At 37.3% G+C, this 24,357-nt stretch overlaps 1 protein-coding gene across 3 annotated transcripts in view; it reads left to right on the forward strand.

Moving 5' to 3' along the window:
* The window catches only part of dyrk1b (dual-specificity tyrosine-(Y)-phosphorylation regulated kinase 1B), a 44,740-nt gene that overhangs the window by 14,031 nt on the left and 6,352 nt on the right, over window positions 1–24,357 (forward strand). Inside the window, exons 1-8 of one of the 3 annotated variants that reach the window (XM_048152666.1) lie at window positions 4,842–7,166; window positions 15,739–15,884; window positions 16,813–16,932; window positions 17,060–17,248; window positions 17,835–17,982; window positions 19,634–19,920; window positions 20,313–20,459; window positions 21,984–22,145. In XM_048152666.1, coding sequence (XP_048008623.1) covers window positions 7,025–7,166; window positions 15,739–15,884; window positions 16,813–16,932; window positions 17,060–17,248; window positions 17,835–17,982; window positions 19,634–19,920; window positions 20,313–20,459; window positions 21,984–22,145 — 1,341 coding nt within the window. In that variant the 5' untranslated portion in view covers window positions 4,842–7,024. Of the gene's footprint in view, window positions 1–4,841; window positions 7,167–15,738; window positions 15,885–16,812; window positions 16,933–17,059; window positions 17,249–17,834; window positions 17,983–19,633; window positions 19,921–20,312; window positions 20,460–21,983; window positions 22,146–24,357 lie in introns of those variants that run through there. The other 2 variants (XM_048152667.1, XM_048152668.1) reach the window with 2 other exon arrangements.

Here is a 24,357-nt window from a genome sequence, read left to right on the forward strand (position 1 = left end):
CTGTGTCTATCATACTCTACTGTTCAAAAGTTTGGGGTTGGTAAGATTCGTTAATGTTTTTGAAAGTCTTTATGCTCACCAAGACTGCATTTATGTGATCAAAAATACGGGAAAAAAGTAATATTATGAAATACTATTACAATTGAATATAACTGTTTTCTATTGTGATATATTTTTTAAATTTAATGTATTCCTGTGATGGAAAAGCTGACTTTTCAGCATCATTACTCCAGTCTTCCTTGTCACAAGATCCTTAAGAAATCATTCTAATATGCTGATTTGGTGCTTTATTATTAGTATTATATTATTATTGAAAACCGTTGTGCTGCTTCATATTTTTGTGGAAACCATGATACGTTTTTTGTTTCAGGATGCTTTGATGAATAGAAAGTTCAAAAGAACAGCATTTTTATGTTTGAAATTGATTTTTTTCTTTTGTAACATTATAAATGTCTTTATTCTCACTTTTGATCAATTTAATGTATCAAATTCATTTTTTTTTTTTTTTCAATGGTAGTGTATGTGATGCTGTTTTTGTAAATATGTATGTAAAATTTAAACAAAAAAAGATTAAGTCTAGCATTGTTTTTGTAGTTATGCAAGTATTTTAATTCTTAAAGTTGTGACAGCTCAGCTATGACTTAAAAGAGTGATTCTGAAATGCTGGTGCCATGGCCTAAGTGTTGGACATCTTTAGCGTTCATATCCAGAACTGTTCAAGCATGGCACCTCATGCAACCTATTTATGGATGAAACTTCAAACTTCTGTAATGGTAAACTTGAACCTAGCCCATCTTAGGTTTCTTGGCAGAACTTCCTTGGCATTAGCAACATTGGACCATTTTTGTCGCAGGTAACACAAGTGTAATGAGGGCAACTGTTCTGTTTGGAAACAAGTTTTTTTTTACAGCTTCATATTCTGTGCATGTGTTTTCATACCATACTATTGAGTGGCATCACTAAACCACTTAATTATTGAGCACAACAAAGAGGTCTATCTCACTTACAACTTGTAGATTAACTGAATAAAAACACCAAAACTTAAGGTGATGATACACGGGGCAATTTTTTGAGCAATGTTGCCGAAAGATGTTGCTTGGGCACTTCCCCATTAAGAACGGGCAACAAATTTCTCTCTGGATATCTAGAGAAATTTGTTGCCCATTCACAATGGGAAAGTGCCCACAACAACATTGCTCAAAAAGTTGCCCTGTGTATCATCACTTTTAGTGTTTAAAAGTTTAATATTAACATAGTTTATATTTAAAAGTTTGTCATTTTGTTTGCCATTTGAATGTCAGAGGGCACTTTACAAGAAATATTACAAAGAATCTACCAAGATGTTCTGTTCCCCACCTGTTTTAAGTGTTCATTCCATAATTGGCATGTTTTTTTATACTGCTCTTGGATATATGGAATAGATGTGGTCCAAAGAAAGCACACACTTTAGGTGGCTATTTTAAATATTTAGGGACTAAGAGGTCAGATTTACTTAGTTGTAAATATCTCACTGTTGGTAGACGAGCCATTTGCCAATAGGAAGTGTTTGCTGGGAGTGCTGTGATGTATATCTGGCCATTCTGCCTGTCAATAAGGAGGTTGAAAATAAAGCACTGAAGAGTATATGATTTGTTTTGGTCAGCATGCCGTCCTCATCTTCTGCTCCTATAAAGCACATTTTTGTTGCCTTATTTAACTTGCATGTGTTCAAACAGACAAATGTAACTCTGTAATGCACACTTTAAAATCAAGAAGAAAAAAAAAAAACATCTCTGGCGTGAGCAGAGCTGAAACACAACCCCGGCAACCTCCCCGCAGTGTAATTGTAATTCGCTGCTGTGTTACCCCGCCGTTCCTTTTGCGCTTGCTAGCTTCTTCACTGAAGTTCGACTACCGTATCTTCCCACTGCATCATGTTTACCTAGCAACACGCATCACCCGCTGCCGGCCCTCCCATTGGTCATTTCAAAACGCACCCGGGACCAATGGCAGGGCTGTTACCATGGTACAATGTGTAGTTGCCGGGTGGAATTTTGCTGCAAGGCACGTGAGTCCCGGAATCTTCGCCTTGCGTTTTTAATCTCGGGTGTCTGGAAGCTTTGCAAAGGTGATTTATTGGAACCGAGTCACATTTCCTCTCAAGAACCAGCTCACTTATACACGTAGACGTTTATTTGTACATTTATGCTTTACAAACCAAAATAATAATGTGACACATAAGGGGCTGCCGCAGCTGTCACAGGGGTGCGCACTGCTGTAGCGGCGGAGAGAAAGAAGGAAAGTTGAATTATCTTGAAGTTTAAACTGAAGTCTGTTTGAAAGCAAACTATATCTTTTTTAAAACATTTTTATATATGAAATAATATTAAAAAATGCATTCAGTGCCACTGGTTATAATTTCATTTATACTATTTGTATTAGTCTATTTGCCTGTTGTTTAGTGTATTTATATTTGTTTCCTCCTTTGATCTTTCCTTAGTGTGAATTTTCTTTTTTACAATAATTCCATATAAAATTTGCACATGATTTTAAATTGGACGAATTATCTGTTATTTTAATAGATGATATTTCAATATTTTAAATGGTTATACGCTTACATATCACTTAAAATAGTCATATCGATCTTTTTCTCTTAGCAAGAGAAAGAAACGTGAAAAGATACATATAAACGAGCTTCTGTGGAGTCATGGAGGATGAATGACGGCATGGTTAACCTCGTTTTGCACCACCATCGACCCCCTCCCTTATACTCTTTTAGGGGAGAACAGAGAGGAATTACCAACCCGCACGCAATGGGGTTTGAACATGTTTCCTAACCACAGAATGGTCAAATTATAATATATATATATATATATATATATATATATATATATATATATATATATATATATATATATATATATATAATTATAATTTTAATTGGTCTATTAAAAAATAAAAACTATTTTATGTGCTGAATATATATATATATTCAGCACATAAAATATATTTTTAATAGACCTATATATGTGTATATATATTTTATATATATATATATATATATATATATATATATATATATATATATATATATATATAGGTCTATTAAAAATTTAAAAATATATATTTTATGTGCTGTATTTAGTACAAATGCGGGCAAATTAAAACTACAGTACAGTAACGTAAACTGTATGTGAGGCCATAATATATAATTTTTAATAAAGTTTTAATTTTTTAGTAACGATCCCGTTGTCATTATTTTTTTTCGTTTAAAGTACACATTTTTAAGTTATTCAAGTTGTCATTAGAGCTCTTTTTTATTTATATTATTATATTACTCTTGTTCTTATTTTTGTTTAATCTCAAGCCTTATCACAATTTCATTTTAATAACTGCTTCAGTGCAGTGATAACTAAGTTAAAAATTAATATGAATGATTAATGATCACTAAAAGTTTCCCCTAATGCAACCATTCTCACAGATTCTCAGCCTTCTGTTTCGTGTGTGATGACAATTCCTCTCTCTCTCTCTCTCAACTTTTCGTTGTTGTCTCCCCCTCCATATCAATCTACCTGAAGTCTTGTGTTATTTCCGCGGGCACGTCATCCTGTTTCCGCGGCGTATTTTGGAGACAACAAGGAGCTAGGGGAAAGGGCAGTCTCTCGTCTCTTCTCCGCCCACATACCAAGCTGACCAATTCAAACAGCAACGGGGACCACTTCTGACCAATCGCGCGTAAGCTGCCGTGGCGTTGGATAGCAACAGACCCTACGAACGCGCACACAGGGGGTGGAGAATGTAGCACCCATGAACGCGCGTTAGCAGAAAGGGAGGGCAGGGAGATTTGAGGAGCTGTTCTGTGGAAAGGAACATCGGCGTGTGTGCGCGCTTTAGCACAGAAAAGTTTGATGAAACTTAAAGGGCACAGAAAAATAACTTCCTTATCATATACACACAGTTACCAAAGCTGTTGTTACAAATAAGGAATTAAATGTTTCAAATAGAGCTATGAATTCTTAGGCTAATTATTAATGATATTTCCATGAGGGGGTATTTTTTTAACAAGTCCGACCTTGACGCGTTTGTTTGTACACTTTTTCTGTGCAAAACGTTAAATTACTTACAGTTGCTTACTTTGTCAGTAATTTAATTCAAACTTGAAGGTAGTCTTGTGCACCTGATTTGTCTTTTGTCACCTTTTACTGTTAATTAAGCTGTAAATTAACATTAATGATATAGCTGACTCAATTTCCTTTGACTAGCATATATACTTTGTGTAATCTTTTCTGCTTACTGAAACATTTTATGTGAAAATTTTAAGACCCCATTTTTTGAGCTCCTTTGAGAGGGTTCAAACTCTTGCAATTGTTGTACATTACAAAAGTTAGTCCAACATTATAGCTGTGTTTGTTTGTTGTACAATTGTGCATTGTAATTGTGTTCAGTGTTTTGTTTCTAATAAATATATATATATATATATATATATATATATAAAAATATGAAAATATGAAGACTTCAGATGCAAAAGAGCATTTTTATCAAGCTTGTATGTTTAGGTTCAGTAATTTCACTTTAATGGCAATTAATAGGTCATTTTTCAATGCCATTAAAGTGAAATAACTGAAAATTTCAGATGGCACTTAGAGGCTTTTGCATCTGAAGTCTTCATATTTTATATATTAGAAACAAAACATTGAACACAATTACAATGCACAATATATGTAGGCCTATATATAAATATATTAAACCACTATATATATATATATATATATATATATAATATGCGCGCGCTGTGTGAATATCTATATCTGCAGAGTTACTATAAATGGAGAGAAGCTGCTTGGTGGCGCTACTAAACTGAACATTAGGGGTGCAGGGTCTTTTTAAATGCTTGTGAATATGTGTTTTGTGGTAAAGCCTTGTTTGATCTGATGAAATCTGGGTAAATAAGCACATAGTCATGCGTCACTCCTTTTGAAACGTGTTTCATGGTTCTCATGGCAGCCCTCCGCTTTTGGTGTTTAAACATTGAAGCGTGTGGAGCTGCGTCAACCGAGCTCCTCCACAGAGTGGCTCTCCTATATCCCCCCCTACACTTGAATGTGGATGGAACAATCCTCATTGCAGGGTGTGGATCCAGTGCCGGCCAGAGAGGCTCGACAACAAGGAGTAATAACGGGCAAGCAGCGAGTATGACTTGAGACTGGGTGGAAAAGAACGACTTTATACAGGGGGAAAAAAAAATATCAAGGAGAAGCTTTAAAACGAAAGGAGCGTTACGGTTGAGGGTTGATATCCAAAAGTGGGAGTTACGAGGGCAGATGAATCTGTGAAAGCGCACGCGGAAGCCCAACTAAACTGCACGGAATTGACAGCTCAGGATGGAAGTAACGTCTATTTTTTTGCCAGCTGATGTTCTTCACGAAAAAAGCTTGGTGACGCTTTGATTTCTATTTTTATGGTCGAAGGAAAGTTGCAAATTGTCAGTCGCGAACTTAACGGTGATCTGTTGTTCTTTGAGGCGACTTGACAGCGCACGGTTGGACAACAGCGCGAGCGCCCACCATTAAAATCCTAACTTTTGAGTGAACTGTACGTTTGGATTGTTTGGACTTATTTCTGGATATCATTTTTATTTTTAAATGCCAAGCACATTCGCGCAACCGAAACGTCTCTTTGCAGAACTGAAGAGGTTGAGCGATGGGAATCGCAGTCTATTCGTTTGATATTCGCGCTCTATAATTGAGACTAAATTCTGTTCTCACCCACATTGTATTGTGAAAAAGTATCGGCTAGTTTTTATTCCCTTCTCCAGTAGTTGTGCATTTTTTGTGCCTGTAATTTGCACTTCAGCACTTTGACTCGTTGTAGTTATTTGTGCTTGCACGTGTTTGTTTTGATCCTGCAGCCCACGAAAACATTTATCACAAGCTATAGATTGTTGTTACCCATGTCTTGAGCTCCTCCTCCCCTTTCTTTTTTTTTTTTTGACTTGACAGCTAATAAGGTCGCTGGTACACCTGCAGACTTTGCCAGTTAAATTCAAGCGAGAAGGGTAACTATTTTTTCCCATAAGGAAATCACTGACATCTTTCTTACCTGGAGCTGCATTTTTTTGCTTATCAGGATTGAGATTGTAACTGAGGAAAGTGGCAACCATTGTTTCCAAACGCACCTGCCTTTTTTGACTAATTTAAGCTACTGTAGGATACCTAGACAGAATATAAGAAACGCCTGCTATTTTTAGCAAGAGTGATGGGGTAAATGGTGTTGAAAATTGAGACCCCCACCCACACCCTTAAGGCTACCAACACTTCCAGGTTTAGCTCTGGTTTCCTTGTCAGCTGCTGAATTATCTGGATTGGAAAATTGAAGTGGGGGGTCCTGTCTCAACAAGGATCTCAATCTTATCCCACTCTTGTGAACAGTTTCTCCAAAAGTTATTGATATTTTATCATATGGAATCCACTCTGTATTGTGAGACAATGAATCTAGATACAGTACAAGTAAAGCAAACTTTAGTAACCAAATAAGCTCATCCCCATATAAACAGAGAAATATATCTTTATGTGTGTGTGTTGCAGAGTATATATATAGCTCTATAAAGTATATACATAGTTTGAATATGTATATTTTTATGCCAAAAGTGAGCATTGTTGCCTGAAACCCAATCCATTGCCTTAGAATATTATAGTAATAAAGGGAATAGCAAGGACAGAAATGAAACGGTGTTTGAAATAACTTAATGGTGCCTTTTTCGTTCATCAGTTTCTTCTGTCTGTCACTTCAGGATTTCGCAAGTAATTAAAAGATATTTTTGTGCGTAAATTTAAATCCTAATCTTTATAACTTGCCTTTACGGTTCAAACTTGAGTTTAGTTACCATTGGATGTACCCTACTGGATTATTTACTGAAGTTATAGGCATGTGCGAAGGATTATTCTATACTTGATGTCAGCGACTTTTTCAGTACTTTTTGGGATCCCCAACGAACTTGATTAGAGTCATTCTTTGGATATCACGGGCCAACGCATAAGCATTTCAGATGGTGATCACTTCGTCTGTGGAGGAGAAGCCGCAGCCTTCTAACAGAATGGTCGCAAACTTGCCGACCGAATCCTGGATTGGAAGCCCGGATCAGAATCGCTTCTTACCCCAGTCACACCTGCTACGGAAGCCGGCAAGAAGTTAGTACATCCTCTCTTTGCACCTATAAAAAAGCTCATGTGCTGCACAAGACAGTGGCCTTAACATTTGAGCATGCATGAATGTTGGGAAATCAGTGTCCGCTCATACATTATTTAACTGTTGAAGTAAGTAAAAATGAAAGGCATTCAGTCAGGTCAGGAATTCACATCCAGTTCTTTGTCAAACATTGGTTTCTGTTGAAGTTCTTATTTACCTTTGGCCAATGGTAAACATTAGAAATCCTGATGGTGTAAAAATACAGTCAACAACACCAAAAACTGCATGGAATGTTGAGGGGGAAAAGCAAGCGAATTGTGATGATAACAGAGCTTTGGAATTTGAGGAAGTACATTAGGTTTTGGTTGACTATTGAGAATGTAAATACAGTTTGGTCAAAACATTGTCTCGTACATCAGCAACCTTGCTTTTAATTGTCAGTGTTTTGTCAGTGAAAGCAGATAAAGCATGGCACGATGTGCATAATTGTAAATGCTTAACAATTAAAAATCAGTATAATACTTTGTTTATATATGAATATTGGGTTATTCAAGATAGAAAAAGAGCCCAAGCAGAGGCATTTCCCTTTTAGACCGGCCATAAATTGGTTAAATGTTTCACACTCTTAAGATACCCCCTACAGAACTTCACTCCTTTTCCCTTCATTGTCTTAACATCGCTCGTTCAAACAATCATGGGAATAGGCACATTCTTGCACGGTTTCAGAGGCTGCTTGATCTTTGCGTCACTTCTGCGCGGTAATTTGTGCTGTGTGCTATGGGAGCTCTACGTGCAGTGTGAGCTCACAGTGATCGCTCTGTTGCTGGGAATCTTAGAGCTGCAGCAGAATGCTGCTCTGTAGACCAGCATGTACTGTATTATGCACAACGTACGTCACAAAACAGCTTTTCTTGGTTTGTTAGTCATATTTTAAGCCTTTATGTTTAAGACAAATGTGATGACACTAAAAAGGTTGTTGTCATGGCAGATTATTTTTGATTTTTGCTTTTATTCCACTGGTGGTATCAGTTTGCTGTCCTGTGAATTTTTGTTTGGTTCTTTATGTAGATTCAGTATTACAGACAAAGAGCATTGTTGCATTTGATGATTTTGTAGAGCGAGGGCTTAATTATTGTCCAGTATATTATGTTGGCCACATGAAAGCCAAATAAAGACCATAATGAAAATAAAAGACTTTATTATAAGTGACAATTGTTTGATAAAACAGGCTTGCAATGGTATAGTTCTGAATTGAATTGAATTGAATTCTTAAGAAGTGCAGTGATCTCCAGCCCATTGTTTGGATATATACCAATGTACAGTGGCTGCTGGTTTGTTAGACATAGGCTTGTTTAGCACAACCTTCATTATTTGCCGTCTCTCCCATTCTCTGTCAGTTCAGGATTGGAATTAAAGGACTCAATTATCCGTCAAGCATTAAGCTGCTTAATGCAGTTACGATATAATTGCTTAATTGGCCCATTTCAAGAAAGTTTCCAAACAAGTAATCTACAGCCACTGCAAAGTACTAACCCCACACCACACAAATCTGGATTTGGCTTCAAACTCCAATGTCCATTTTAACTTCGGCCATGAAGATAATGTCATGAAGCATCCGTAGACTCGTAATTTGACATCTTTTGGGTCTTTTTGTAGTTATAAACCCATTTGCACTAAATGACCTGATTTGTGCTATTTAACAAAACAAGACAAGTCCAAAAGTTTGCAGTGAAAATGCATATGCACACTTGTTGCACAGCAGGCTTGAAAGAGAATTGTAGACTGTCAGGCATTTTGCTCTCTGTGTATTGCATATGCTGTTTGTTGATACGGGGACCTAAACTTTTAACCTCAACCTCCCTCCAAATGGATGATTGTTAATAGACTGGCTAAAATATTTGGGATGAGAAGTAACAGAATCATCCAAAGTGTTTTTGCATTTTCTGCCTTAAATTTTTATTTTTATCTGTGTATCCAGCAGACTTTTCTCCTGTTGCTATTTCTGTCCCCCCACCCTTGTCTGGCGTGTCAAGCACTATGTGTATAACTGCCTTTCAGAAGCCTGAGTAACTCTTTTAAAGATAGATATAACTGCATGTAACCCATTTGGTTCAGGGAATGCTTCAGGAATACTTCTAATCTGTGGATCCACCTATATGAGACAAAGAAAAGAACTGATAGGGCACCTGAAGACATCATATCAGCTCAGAATCACAGCCCTTAATCAAGGTGCATGGAGTTTGGACTGTGAAAGACAGAAAGACAGTCACAACATTCATACAAACAACCCGTTCACTCCTTGCCCTTTGCCCCTTTCTCTCGCTCTGCCTTTCATGTTTGTTTGCTTGCCGATTTTCAGTCTAAAGGTGAAATGAGCCATTTTGCCATGTAAAATCCATTGAAATCTAGAGTTATTGTCATGTGGTTAAATATAAAGTTTCCATTTCAACACATATTATAGGCTGTTTTTGTTGACATATCAAAAATTTCCTTATTTAGATGTTAATTCTTTTAATTTGTTTTTATGTATTGGCTATACAGCTGCTTGATTACCTTTTTGTGTCCAGTTTTTCTGATTTTATATCATTCAGGGTTTATGTAAAAGTTGCTAAATTGATTTATTTTGGTTCTAATAATATGTATCTAGTGATAACATCTACACATTTGGCTGTTGATTTAGATATTTTGATTTACTTTTCGAGACGTTCTTGAAGCATTGAAAGCTGTTTAATTTTCTTTGCGCCACAAACATACTGGATCTTTTTTGTAGCTTAATTTTAACCACAAATAATACTGTTTTCCTCAATGATCCAATTAGTATAGTCTATTAAACTCGCCTATACTAGTGCATGAGCCTTTGTGGAAAAATGTCTGCCTATAGTTGTCATCTTTGCATGCCGATAAAATCTGTTGTTTCACATATTCAGAGGAAAAAGTGACAAATGCCCTTCATGCTCATTGGCTCTCTATCTCCCCACCTCCTGCTGGATTAGTGGTGGGCCTGAATCAGAACAAAAACATGTTATTGTTCACCAGATGCATACACAGTGTACCTGCAAGACCAGAGCAGCGATCCTACCCCATCCATCCAACATCTTACTGATATTACCCCACCTCCCACCCCACCCCAGCTCAGTAAACACTGAAGTTACTTATCCTTATCATTCTCCCAATATCCCCTTTTCTGTCACTCACACACACTTTTAAGTATTCACATTTTTCGTTTTGTCGTTCTGTCTGTACTTGTGTCTCCTGACTCACTCTCTCTCATCATCCTTTCTGTGCTCTTTCCAAGAAAGAAAGTAAACAACGTGAATATGCCTGCACTCCTCGTTCTGTGTCAACATCCACCTCCACTGGAGCAAGTGGCTCTTTACTCAAGGGGCGCTTGATTAGTGGTGGTCACTTTAGATTAGCCAGTCTGGTGTTAACGTGAGCTCGCAGCCGCCTTGAGCTGTGAAGGTGCAGTCTCACCGAGAGATCAGCACGTAAGCTCCTTAGGGTCCCGCGGCTCGTGTTTAAAACTCAAGGATAAAGAGGGGTGGAGATTCAGCATTGTGCATGACAGCAGTCAGCGTGCATCTGTTTACGACAAGCGGGCTTAAACTTATTGGTGATGGCATAAAATGGTAACTTTTTTTAAAATACTGATTGACTGATATATTGGCCCTCTTTAGTGTTTATTTTATTATTTAGGCCATTTTCAGATCACATTTAGATAATAACCATATTTGCTTGGCCAGTAAACTTTTGCAAAATCTACTGTTGGCCAAATGTTTTTTTGGGATTTTTACAGTAAGGTCTCATTTGTTAACATTATTGTTGTAAAAAGTAGCGACTTCAATACCAAGTCGGTACTGAAATTTTAAAAATGTAACGCGTTGAGCGGATTCGTAAACACCTGATTGGCCGCTGTGTTCATGCACTCAACATATATGTCAGTGATTGGCTACAATGATCAATGCACGGGAGCGTTTAAAAGCACATGGAAGTTTTTGAAAGTGGGAGCGTTTGAAAGCAGTTGTCTGTAAGCGGACGGTCTGCTAATAGACGCCGGCTTTCAAATGCTCCCGTGTGTATCTGTGCAAGCGCTCTGTGTCTATTTACAACATGTTTTTGAAGCGTTGATCATTGTAGCCAATCACAGACATATCTGATGAGCTCGTGAACACAATGGCCAATCAGGTGAATCTGCTCAACAGCGCTCAAAGCGTCACATTTTTAAAACTTCAGTACCGACTTGGTTTCAAAGTCAGTACTTTTGACAATACTAGTTAAAATTACTTAATGCACTGTGAACTAACATGTGCAAACAATGAAAAATAGTATTTTTTATTCAGAACATTAACAAAGATTATTAAATACTGTAAACAAATAGTGTTCATTGTTAGTTCATGAGGTAGTGCTAATGGATTAACTAATGTTAACAAATGAAAGTTTTACCGATTTTAAAAAATACATATGTATTCAGCAATTTAAAAATCTATATCAGCATTGGTCAGATACCAACGTTCAGACAGCAACGTGCTTGTTTTAGCGTTGGTTGTTCTGCAGAGGGTTATTATGCATCTATAGCTAATGATGTATTTTGAGGTGGGGAATTCATTTTATTTTATTTTTAATGCACTTTGTGAGCTCTCAATTTACCAGTGTCACTGTATGAGGCGTCCACCCAGATGGCTTTTTATTAATAGTGTGGAGTCTGACTCAGCTATGGAGGCCTGACTGTTTAAAGTTCTCAGTGGTACTGTTTGGGCTTTGGCCGCCAAGGAAAGGTTGGACGGGGTTATATCACATAACACAGTAAGAGGTGCTGAACTTAGTGGAAAGGTTGAAAGTTTTGCAGATGCCCCTCTGAGGATGGTGTCCTCTTGCAAATGAGTGAGTTCTGAGAATCAAAAGTGGAGATGACCGGTGGGAGATTCTAGGAGGTGTTGGCTCAAGCTCACTCAGTGCTTAAATAAGTAATATTTCCTCAAAGTTGAGTTTAGTAAGATGCAAATATGACTCCCCAGTGCTAGTTGGGTGATCAATGCATGTGTGCTCTATCCTATCTTTAAATGCACATATGAAGGAAATCACAAACCATCCCATTGCATGATGGGAGATTTGACCCAGTCAGTAATGTTTATTTCATTCTTCATTCATCTTTGTCGTACCAGCTCACAACTACCCATACTATTGTTGGGCAGAGTTTAGCTTAGCTTCTGAATCCTGAAGTCCTCCAGTGTTTGGCATGATATCCATGTGACCTGCCATCTGCGGCCACGCACACGCACATTAGACTGTAGGCATGATGTGACGCGCACATCCTTGCCTTATTCACCTCTATGTACTGTATGTCTACAATGTCCCTTTTTCCGGCACGTGGTCTGGTGTTCTGTGCTCAAGCAACACCAACTTGTTGCTTCATACTAAGGTCAAGTTTTAGCTTTTCCTTCTTCATTGAACTCCATGAATATGATGCATGGGAATTACGGAGCCCCTCAAGTCACTCTTTTGTTGTCGTTTAACATGTTTTTCACATGGTTTGTCAAAGTGGGGCAAAAAGCAAAATAAGTTGTGGATAATACCCAGAGTTTCCTCCCTGTCCTCTTTTCCCTTTATGCCTATCATGGTGTGTCCAACTTTGGCTCAGTAGCACCAGCGTTCCCATTACCCTAACAGGGAATAAGATAGGGGGTCAATACGGACATGGGAAGGGTGAGGTGGGAGTGATGGGGAGGGGTGTTCAGCTGTTCGCATGCACACACAACCATCCTCTTCCTGTGCCTTAGAGACAGGGAGTAGGCTGGTCTGTTGCCATGGTGACACTATGATTGGCAGCTGGCAGCTGTGTTTGGTCAGCTGTTGGGATGTGGAGTGAGTTGGTTAGTGGGGGGGTCTTTGCATGGTTAATTGCAGCGGATGATTACTTCATCCACCACCTGATATATTTAACTACTGCGATGTGACACTTGCGTATGTGACAATAAATTCTACCCAGGCACCTGTGTGTCTATAGAGGAGCATGTGCCTCTGTTATATTTTATTAATATTCGTTCCCATCGGGGGCAACATTTATGCGAGTGCTACGGCCAGATCAGCGTAGATTGAAAGCGAGAAGTGGGGGGGGGGTAACAGGCAGGGAAAGGGAGGGCGAGAGCGGCATTGTGGGAAGGGTTGCTGATACAGCACAAGCTACCAGGTTTATTTATAGAGACCTCGCCGCCCAGCCCTTGGATACCAGCAGCCAATCGGGAGGGAGAGAGGGAGGGGGCCTCTGCCAATCAGAGCAGAGGAAGGGGGGTGTCACACTCAGGAAGTTCTCAATGTGTTCATTTCAGCATTTAAAGGCACAGTGTGACATTTTTCCTGGTGCTCAGCAGATCACACTCTTTTAGTCATTGTTTCACTTTGAAAATGAGGCCAAGGAAATAAATTGAAATTAGAGCATGTTTATTCAGGGCATTATAAAAGTGATTTTTACTCTTTAGAAATGAAATTGTTATGTGGGATTTTGTTGATTCTAAGTGCAGTGCACAAAGTCATGTTTTTTTAGATGCATTTAAAACATTTTTAATTTAGCTGTTTTGCCATTTGCAACAGGGTCTGAGTAGAAAGAAACCAGTTGGAGATGACTCACATATGTATATCCAGGCAGGCTTGCTGTCAGTGAGTTGGTGCTGGGACTCCTCCTATGGGCATGTAACAGCAATGCTTGCCATCACTCCCTGGGATTGATGGTGGTCAGATGTGTCGTTTTGCACTTTGTTTAAGCTACGGCCATTGATCGCCCAGCTATTTCAAGTTGTAATGTGTCATTGATAAATTTCACCCCCATTACTCCTCACCTGTCAGCCCCTGAAAGCAGCAATAAAAGCATTCACTGTGGAATATCTCATCCATTTCATATCCCCTCGTTAGACGTTTACGTCCCTGCTTCCGCACTCAGCAATCTTACTTAATTACTGTACTCTCGGCACATTCTCGCCTCTTTCCCGAGATGACCAATACTTCCTTTGTACATTATGAATGTTCAATGTGCTAGAGGATTATTGTCGGTAAAAAAAAAATCACATCCTGTAGTTAAAATTTCAGTCCATCAAATTTGGGACAGCATTAATTCTTTATAAGCCTGTAGTTTAGTGCTCCGTTAGTCCCTTGGTCTTTTGTACACATAACTAGCTCCAAAAACTTGACTGGCCTACATTGTGAAAGGTTTCATGTTTATATATGTGGTTCATATACACAGTTTTTATGCTCGATGGTCTCAGATTTCTTGGTTGGGGGCTCTAGTTTATAAGGGTTAATCTCACAAAACCGGTCAAGAATATGTGTAGGTCATAAAAATGAAAAACTGTATTATGCATATAGACAATTAAGCTTGTTTTTTTGGATTGTGATATTATTCTCATGATAATTAAGCACATTTCCCCAAATTCTCATTTATTTAATGCAACACATTTTTTTTTGTTACTTTAATTGGGTGCATTCATACATACACATGTGTGTGTGTGTGTATATATATATATATATATATATATATATATATATATATATATATATATATATATATATATATATATATATATATATATATATATATATAAATATATATATATAAATATAAATTCACCATGATAATATTCATTGTAATGCATTTTAATTTTTTGAATTAATATTTGTTAATATTAATTTGAATTAATATTAAAATATTTGAATTGATTTTATTATAATTTTATTAAATAATTTTTACACATTGCAGTAGAAATTGAGCTTAATTGTCATGAAAATAATGCTTCAAGCAATGCTAAAAAAGTAACTGTGGACCTACAAAATATATGCAAAATATAGTTGGTTTTTTTTAGGTGAAATATGACATGTTTTCACAATGATTCACCTTTAATTTGAGGTCAGCATTACTCTAGCAGGCAGCCTAATGTGCAGCCTGTATTTGAAAGTAATAGCTGCAGCATATTCTTGGCCAACGAGTGGCAGCACAGGACCATGGATAGCTCTGCTTGCCTCCCAGTCACTCCCATCATCCACTGAGATTTTGGTGTGCAATGTCACACGACCATTTTTCTTTGTTCCACCGGTTTGGCAGTGACATACTGTACAGTGATTTTCTGGCGTTTGCATATCGTCTGCCCATAGCTGTTGGAAAAACACATGCTGCTTAGAAAGTTGAGAGAATTATTCTGATATGGAAACCATTCTCAGGGCTTTGAAGGTGTATAACAGAGTATTCCCACCTCCAACGCACGCTTGTCATGCTGACCTGAGGAACGGTGCTGTAATTTCCCAGCCAAAATGAACTGGAGCTTCTTGAGAGGATAACCGATCATTCTTATCACTGTTCCATCCGATTGTTGGAGATTTCAAAGATCTCTTAGCTAGAGGCTCTGAAAATGCCTTCAGTTTGACTTCCAATATGGTGTGTGTGAGTCTGTGTGTTCATATTTCTACTTCCCCCTGCAGTGCAGTGTTTCTCCCCACACCCATGTCAGTATTTGCTTGGCGTGTGCGATGCACTTTAGCAATGTGTCTTCTGAAACCTCTTTCGTTTTTTTCTCCCATTACTCTATGAAGGTGGAAGCAGCTCAGGATGCAAGCCCCCCTCCTCTACCCTCTGCCAGCCTGCCGCCTTGGGCTTCTCCCCCGCTGAGCCAACCATGTCGAGCCAGCACAGCCACCCCTCCTTCAGTAACATCCACTCCATGGCCGACCAGCAGCAGGTACCAGAAACATGCACTCCCTTGAAATTAAATGATATCATATAACCCATATGTAAAGCACCATTCACAAAGTTATTGTGATGTGTAAAGATGTGTTTGTAACTTGTCCTTTTTTGATTAAAAATTGCAATTGATTAAACTCATAACAGTTACACGGTGATATTCGCATATACTGTATTTAAATGACTTGCATAGACATTACAAAAAAGTTATATTGTTTTATTTCCTGTTACTGGTATAAAGTTCACAGCTATATTATGCAGTTGAGTTTGCTTGGAAGTTTGAGGTAGACTAAAGGGTTGTTCGCCCATAACATGTACTTATATTTTGCAATATTTCATGATTGGTCTATGTATACATGCATATTGACGTCATTAGCTATTGCGTCATTATTGCATGTAGGTTGGAGATTGCCTTATTACAGTTTTCATGTATTGGTCAGGAGGATGATAAATAATGAATTTTTTATTATTGCAATATTTTATCTATAATTTATCACACTAAATTAATGCATTAAATTAATCGCTATATTTATTAGTAAACTTTTCCTACTTATTTAAGTACTTGAAATTACATTTTAAAGATTTTTTAGGTTTTCTTATATTATTTTTATTTTATATTCTGTGTATGCGTGTATATGTATAGCTAAATTTTATATATATGTGTGTGTGTGTGTGTGTATATATATATATATATATATATATATATATATATATATATATATCTATATATATATATATATATATCTATATATATATATATACATATATATATATCTATATATATATATATATATATTCACACACACATTATATATATATATATATATATATATATATCCTTTAATCTAACTGTTTTGTTTTTGTTATGGTGCTTCCTCTGTTGCCCCTCTTTTTTCTTAATGTTGTCTTGGTGTCACTTTTTTCAGGTGCTGTCAGATATGACCATCCTGCAGAGGAGGATTCCCCCGAGTTTTCGAGATCCCGCCAGCGCCCCGCTACGAAAACTCTCAGTCGATCTCATCAAGACATACAAGCACATCAATGAGGTGAATCCAGCTCAGGCCTTTCATATTTACACTTATCTATATATTAAGACCAATTGTAACAACCCCCCTAGTTATTAGTGAAGTAACAACAGAGGTACAAATATTAATTGTTTTGCTCACTTTCCAGGTGTATTACACGAAGAAGAAACGGCGAGCCCAGCAGGTTCCGCCTGAGGACTCCAGCACCAAAAAAGAGCGCAAGGTGTACAACGACGGCTACGATGATGACAACTATGACTATATTGTGAAAAACGGGGAGAAGTGGCTGGACCGCTACGAGATCGACTCACTTATTGGCAAGGGCTCCTTCGGACAGGTTAGCACGACTCTGAAGATGAGAACCGATAAAAGAATACAGGCATAAAATCAAACTGAAATAACAGCGTTCATGTTCAACAGGGTGTGTGGAAAACTACAAACTAGCAAGTGATGCCTTTTTTTGTCTACAAACTAACTTCATTTGATCCATGAGGGAACTGAGTCACACAGTCAACATAAGCATGATAATATTTTGTTTTGGTGGAAAACTGATGGCAGTTTCTACACAACTATAGTTTTTAGTGTGCTACTGGTTCCCAAATCTGGTAAATGTACACTTTTCTGTCAAAAAAAAAAAAAACTTACAAAAACATGGTAATGTTTCATTACATTAGAAACGCTGAAATGTTCTTAATTAATGCATATTATAAGCAAACCACACTACATACTAGAATGGTCAAATAAATGGCAAAATAAGGATTTGTTAAAGTAAATCTGAAGGATTCGAAAATCTGTGTACAGGAACGGGTGCATTTTTAAAATGTTAAATCATACATGAAAAATCTTACGTTGCTACTGTATTTTTCTGTAGTAAATCTAAAACATCTTGCCAAGTATACGCTAATTTGCTCCTTTTTGTGTAGGTCGTGAAAGCCTATGACCACCATGAGCAGGAGTGGGTGGCCATCAAGATCATCAAGAACAAGAAAGCCTTCCTGAACCAGGCCCAGATTGAGCTGCGGCTTCTTGAGCTCATGAACAAACATGACACTGAGATGAAGTACTACATAGGTAAAAACCAGACACTATTTGCAACACGTTCAAGAATACAACAAGCAGCTGTTACTCTACATTTAGTCTTCCAAAGAAAAAACTTTGACCTTATGGCAAGAGAATTTCCTGCCACCCAAAAGCAATAAGTACACAAGACTAAAAGTAGTACATGAGGGGTTTTCAAAGTCAAAGATAGTGGGCCTCCCTTAACACAACATACACGATGGTGCCCTAATCTTGCACTGTATGAATTACATATACACAGATTCTTAATAAAGCTATGAAAGATATTGTGTCAAAAGCAGTGAATGATTTTCTTTTCCTTAACATTAACAACAGGCCTATATGAGGCTGCTGTCGCTTTAAAGGATTAGTTCACTTCAGAATTAAAATTTCCTGATAATTTACTCATCCCCATGTCATCTTTCTTCAGTTGAAAAGAAATTAAGGTTTTGAGCAAAACATTCCAGGATTTTTCTCCATATAGTGGACTTCAGCAGTTACCAACGGGTTGAAGGTCCAAATTGCAGCTTCAGAGGGCTCTACATGATCCCAGCCGAGGAATAAGGGTCTAATCTAGTTAAATGATCGGTCATTTTCTAAAAAAAAATAAAAAAAATTATATACTTTTTAACCACAAATGCTCATCTTGCACTGCTCTGCGATGCGCCAAGCATTACGTAATCATATTGGAAAGGTCACTCGTGTCTTAGGTGGAAGTACCGATCCAGTGTCTACAACGCGAATGTGTAAAGACTAAGCCAAACATCCTTTACAAAAAAAAGGTAAAACAATGATGTCGGATGATTTTGAAGTTGGAGGACAAAATGAGATGGAGTTTACTTCCGCCTACGTCACGTGTGACCTTTCCAACGTGATTACGTAATGCGTTGCGCATCGCAGAGCAGTTCAAGACGAGCATTTGACATAAAGACATAAACAGAAAGAAAGAAAGAAAAACATCTTGGATGACATTGGGGTGAGTAAATTATAAGGAAATATTAATTCTGAAGTGAACTAATCCTTTAAGACCTTATGCATTTATCCAATATAATGATAATATAATGTAATATAATATAATTTCGCCCAACTGTTTACTTTCAGTTTTGACATAACTGATTGTACTCACCATAAATATATTTGACCGTTCAAGCGCAATAAGCCGTGAAAGTGAACTGAATTCAGCACTAGTGCTTTTCGGATGTGCACCACAGAAAGCCGCCACATCCAAAGCGCACAGAATACACTACTGAATTAAGTTTTCTGTCGCAGTATATTATACTTTTAATAACTCGTCATAAAGCACTTTCTTCTCATTCATCCATGTTTCCTTGCTTCTCTATTGTGTTTAAGCAGTCCTGCGCTGCACGGATATAGACTATTTGCATACAAATAAACTATATAAGAAACTCTCTATCAATTTGACATCGTCATATCGCCCATCCCTACTCCCCACCTCCCCTGACAAGCTCTCGAGCCCCACTCTTTGGAAACCCGTCATAGACGGAAAGCAAAGTATAATGGATATTCTGGATCTCACTGATATCTAGTTCACTTGCTAAACATTCGTTTTAAACATACTTATTTCAACTCTTTTTGTGATAACTTTGAGAAACCTCAAAGCAGGCTCCCTAACACTCCCTTTTCTTTCTCATTTATGTTTCCATAGTCCACTTAAAAAGGCACTTCATGTTCCGTAACCACCTGTGCCTGGTGTTTGAGCTTCTCTCCTACAACCTGTACGACCTCCTGCGTAACACCAACTTCCGCGGCGTCTCGCTCAACCTGACGCGCAAGTTCGCTCAGCAGCTGTGCACGGCGTTGCTCTTCCTGGCCACGCCCGAGCTCAGCATCATCCACTGCGACCTCAAGCCTGAGAACATCCTCCTTTGCAATCCCAAGCGCAGTGCCATCAAGATTGTGGACTTTGGCAGTTCCTGCCAGCTAGGACAGAGGGTGAGCCGGCATCTCAGGCCCATTGGCGTCACTGTTTGTTAACAACAGGCTGATGTGAGGTCGCACACTGTAGTAACTAGTGAACTTGCATTTAAATAAACAAAAATGAATAATGGAGACATGCTGTGGTGAACCTTTAAAGACTAAATGCACCTGTAAGAGAGAAAAACATGCAGTGGTCTTAGTTGGTGGGATGTGCATTCAGAGCACATTCTAGAGGACTTTGCCACAGCTGAAATGGATTTTACTGCTTGAGATTCCTAGTGGCAGTGCTGCACCCTTCTTAACTTGCAGCTTCTGCTGCCCCCTAGTGGAGAAAAGTCAAAATGTACTCATACTTGTGCATCATGTGTTTGTGCATGCCATTCATTTCCGTTTTCTCCCTCCCTCAGATTTACCAGTACATCCAGAGTCGGTTTTACCGCTCTCCTGAGGTGTTGCTGGGCATGCCGTATGACCTGGCTATAGACATGTGGTCTCTGGGCTGTATCCTGGTGGAGATGCACACGGGCGAACCGCTCTTTAGCGGCTCCAATGAGGTACGGCTTGGGGATTAGTCACACAATGACTGTGCAAAGCTTTGTGACGTCCTGCGTACGTCTTTCTTTGACGCTTATCCTAAGACTTCACTTGTATGAGCCATGCTTCAGTAAACTCAAACAGGCATACAAACAGGATATAAGGAAGTTGTTTTTTAATTCCCAGGCTTGTCAGCATTATGCATTATTAAACTATTATAATTATTTTAAAGACATTAAGACAGCAGATAAGTTGCTACTGTAAATATTCAAAACAAAAAATGCCACTCGTCCCACCCCCAACTTATTCTAATGGGTTCATGATTTTAAAACTGACATTGATGTGCTGCACTATGTAAAAAAAAAAAAGTTTAACAATTTTCAGCAACTTAAAATGCACTGCAAGACACTTATAAATGCGATGTGACACCCACAGACATTTGTTGGATGCATATGTATATAAACCAATTATATAAAGTGCAGTCTGTTTAACCAATGTTTAAAACTAGAGATGCACCGATACTAAATTTCTCCACCGATTTTTCAGAGTGATATCTGCCGATAACGATACTGATAGTTTGGGGGTTCTGCCTTTTATACCTTCTTTTAAATTAATGATAGTTTCATTAATTAATCATTATATTTTTAATTATTATATTTTGAAAGAAATGTAAATAAAAACTTTCCCTCCAGTTCATCAACTTGTTTCAGAGTAACTGGTATCATAAACAAACCCATTACTCAAATTAATATTAACACACTTTAACTAAATTCTGAAGATTAAATTAATAGTTCTTAACTTTCCGAATGTTATTAATTCATATAATTACTATTAATATTAAACATAAAACTGGTTTCCTAGCATTTGCTTTACACAAAGCCCAAATTCAGTGCATTTTCCTGCCCTCTTTTGATTGATGGGATATGTTGGCCCTGACTATCGGCTGTTTAAAACTATCGGCCGATAGTGTGAAAATTTGCTTTTATAGGCTGATACTGATTATTGGCTGATATATATCGGTGCATCTCTATTTAAATCCATTAAAAATCATTTCCAGTAAATGAAATTAAGCTGAATTAATATATAAGTATTAGATTAAAAACTTAAAAAATAATAATAATAATAATAGAAATGTTGACTTGTCAACAAAGTGTAATTTGTGTAATTAAAGTTTGTTGAATTACTGAAATTACCAAGACTAAACCTGAAATAAAAATAAATTAAAGCTAAATAGAATAATTAAAAATTACAAAAGCACATTAAAATTATTATAACTTAAATTAAAATGAAAAGTAAAAATATAAAAATAAAAGCTAATTTAAAATATTAATAAATATTATGAAATATACTAATATAACACTGGTCTGAACACAAGGTCCTGTTTATACACTGGTAATCAACTCCTCAAGTAATAAATGTATTTCAGAATGTATTGATCTGTCATATATATGATATTTAATGAAGCAGACGCATACTTGCTAACATGTCAGTTGCAACAAAGTCCATTTGGATCCTTCCCTTACACTGTACCGTATCTTTCTCAGGTGGACCAGATGAATAAAATAGTGGAGGTGCTGGGGGTCCCGCCCAACCATATGCTGGATCAGGCCCCTAAAGCACGCAAGTACTTCGACAAGCTGTCCGACGGCCTGTGGACCGTCAAGAAGAACAAGGACATTAAGAAGGTACTTTATCCTTCGGCCTCTGTGAGTAAAACTCTGCTTCTACTTAACCTTCGCTCTCCTCCCAAAGACCCCCCCCCCCCTTTCCTCCTTCACTGTCACCTGCTCCGCTCCGACGCTCATCTTATCCTCAGGGAGAGGGGAAGAGAGAAATGTAGGACTAAAATGGAGGAGGGTGGAGAGGGTGGAGAAAAAGGTTGGGGATGAAATTAAACAAGGCTAATGTGTGCTAGTGAACCTCCTCCTCTCTCCACTGACCCGCCTCTGCTTAGAGGCACAAGGTCAATCAAAACCCCAACCTACAGCATCTGTTCTCCTCATCAGCATCATTGCCCTCTTCATGATCATTTTCACAACCATCCTTATTCTGTCTCCAGTTTGGATCAGGCATGTTAGTAGCACTTACAATACGATACACATCAAGATATGTAAACTAAGAGGCCAAAAATATGCGGCCACCCTTTTTTAAATATTATATACTACAGCATAAAATGACAACCTAGAGGACTGGACCACCTGTTTATTAATGCTAATAGTTTTGAAGTTAAATGCTCATCAAGTACATATGAGGTTTGGGTGTCCAGATACTTTTGGCCATACACGGTACACTACCATTTAAAAGCTTGGGGTCAGTACATTTTTTCTTTTGAAAAAAAGAAATGAATACTTTAATAATACTAATACAAAACTAACTTACTAAAGTGACAGTAAAGACTTTTACATTGTTACAAAAGATTTCAGTTTAAAAAATGCTGTTCTTTTGAACATTCTATTAATCCTGAAAATATTTATCACTATCAACATTGATAATAGAATGAAAGAAAGAAATTCTTGAGCAGCAAATCAGCATATTAGAATGATTTCTGAAGGATCATGTGACACTGAAGACTGGAGTAATGGCTGCTGGAAATTCAGCTTTGCCATCACATGAATAAGTTCAATTTGAAATTAGATTAAAATGGAAAATTGCTATTTTAAATGTTATAATATTTCACAATATTATAGTACTTTATCAAATAAATGCAGCCTTTGTGAGCATAGAAGATTTTTTTCAAAAACAAAAAATGGCCCCAAACATTTGAACAGTAGTGTAAATAAAATAGTAAGGCTTTACAAGGTTCCATTTGTGCATTTTAATTTGTTAATGCATTAGCTAATAAGATCTAATAATTAGAATTAAATTGTTTACAACATTTATTAGTCTTTGTTAATACTGTTAATAAAAATGCAGTTCATTCATGTTAGTTTATAGTGCATTAACTCATTTTAACAAATGGAACCTTTATTGTAAAGTGTTACTAAAATATCAGTTTAAAAATTTACAGTATAGATGCAATGTTGTTAGAAAAGAATGATTAGCTATTGATATCTATGTATATATTACATTGGTAGAGCCCTACTTAGCAGCTCTCAGTGTAGTGACGTCAGCGATACGCATGGGTCACAGGTTAAGCGAGTGCAGGCAGTAGCTAGAATGACCCTGTTTCCAGTAAAGATAAGTGAAAGTATCATCAGGTTAAGAATGTAGAAAGTGTGAGTGTGCGTGCGTATGTGGCCGCAGATTAAGACGCAAAGCTGATAGCAGGTGGAGGGTAAAAGTCTGGATGAGGTCCTAATACACTTTGTTTTACAGGATTAATGTCTGGCACTTACTGCCAACTCATCCAGAGACTTGCCTCAAGTGCTCTAGCACGCATTTTGTGCTTCAGTGTGTACAATAGAGAAAAACATTTGAAAGCCTTGATTTGTACTTTTTTACAATGTAGCTGTTGGTACATTTTAAGTCTTTATTGTAATATGTATGGACCAGGATTCAGTGTATAATAGCACAGGGTCAGTGTCAGAGTCTCAAACTATGTATATGACAGGGCTCAACAATATGGATTTTTTTTTTTTTTTTAAGCAAAATATTTGTTTCACAAATATTGTAATATTTAAAGAAAAAAGAAGTAAGTTTACTACAAAAATACATTATTTGTAGTAAACTTTTATGCTTTTGTTTTGCCGTAATAGCTGGAAATCTTATTGTAATCCATTAATTCATGAACACATTTTTGCTGGAAAATTATGACATACAGTGATTTATGATTTTGTGTAGTTCTTTTAACTGAAGTTCTTTCAAAAAGTCTCATTGTTGAGCCCTGTGTGATACTGAGAAGTCTTGTGCAAATGTCATTATTCCCACAAAACCACAAACATATCTTACTTTCAGCCCCCTTCATCTGCATTCATTAAT

This window comes from Megalobrama amblycephala, linkage group LG13 (genome assembly GCF_018812025.1).
Source record: "Megalobrama amblycephala isolate DHTTF-2021 linkage group LG13, ASM1881202v1, whole genome shotgun sequence".
Taxonomy (NCBI): Eukaryota; Metazoa; Chordata; class Actinopteri; order Cypriniformes; family Xenocyprididae; genus Megalobrama; species Megalobrama amblycephala.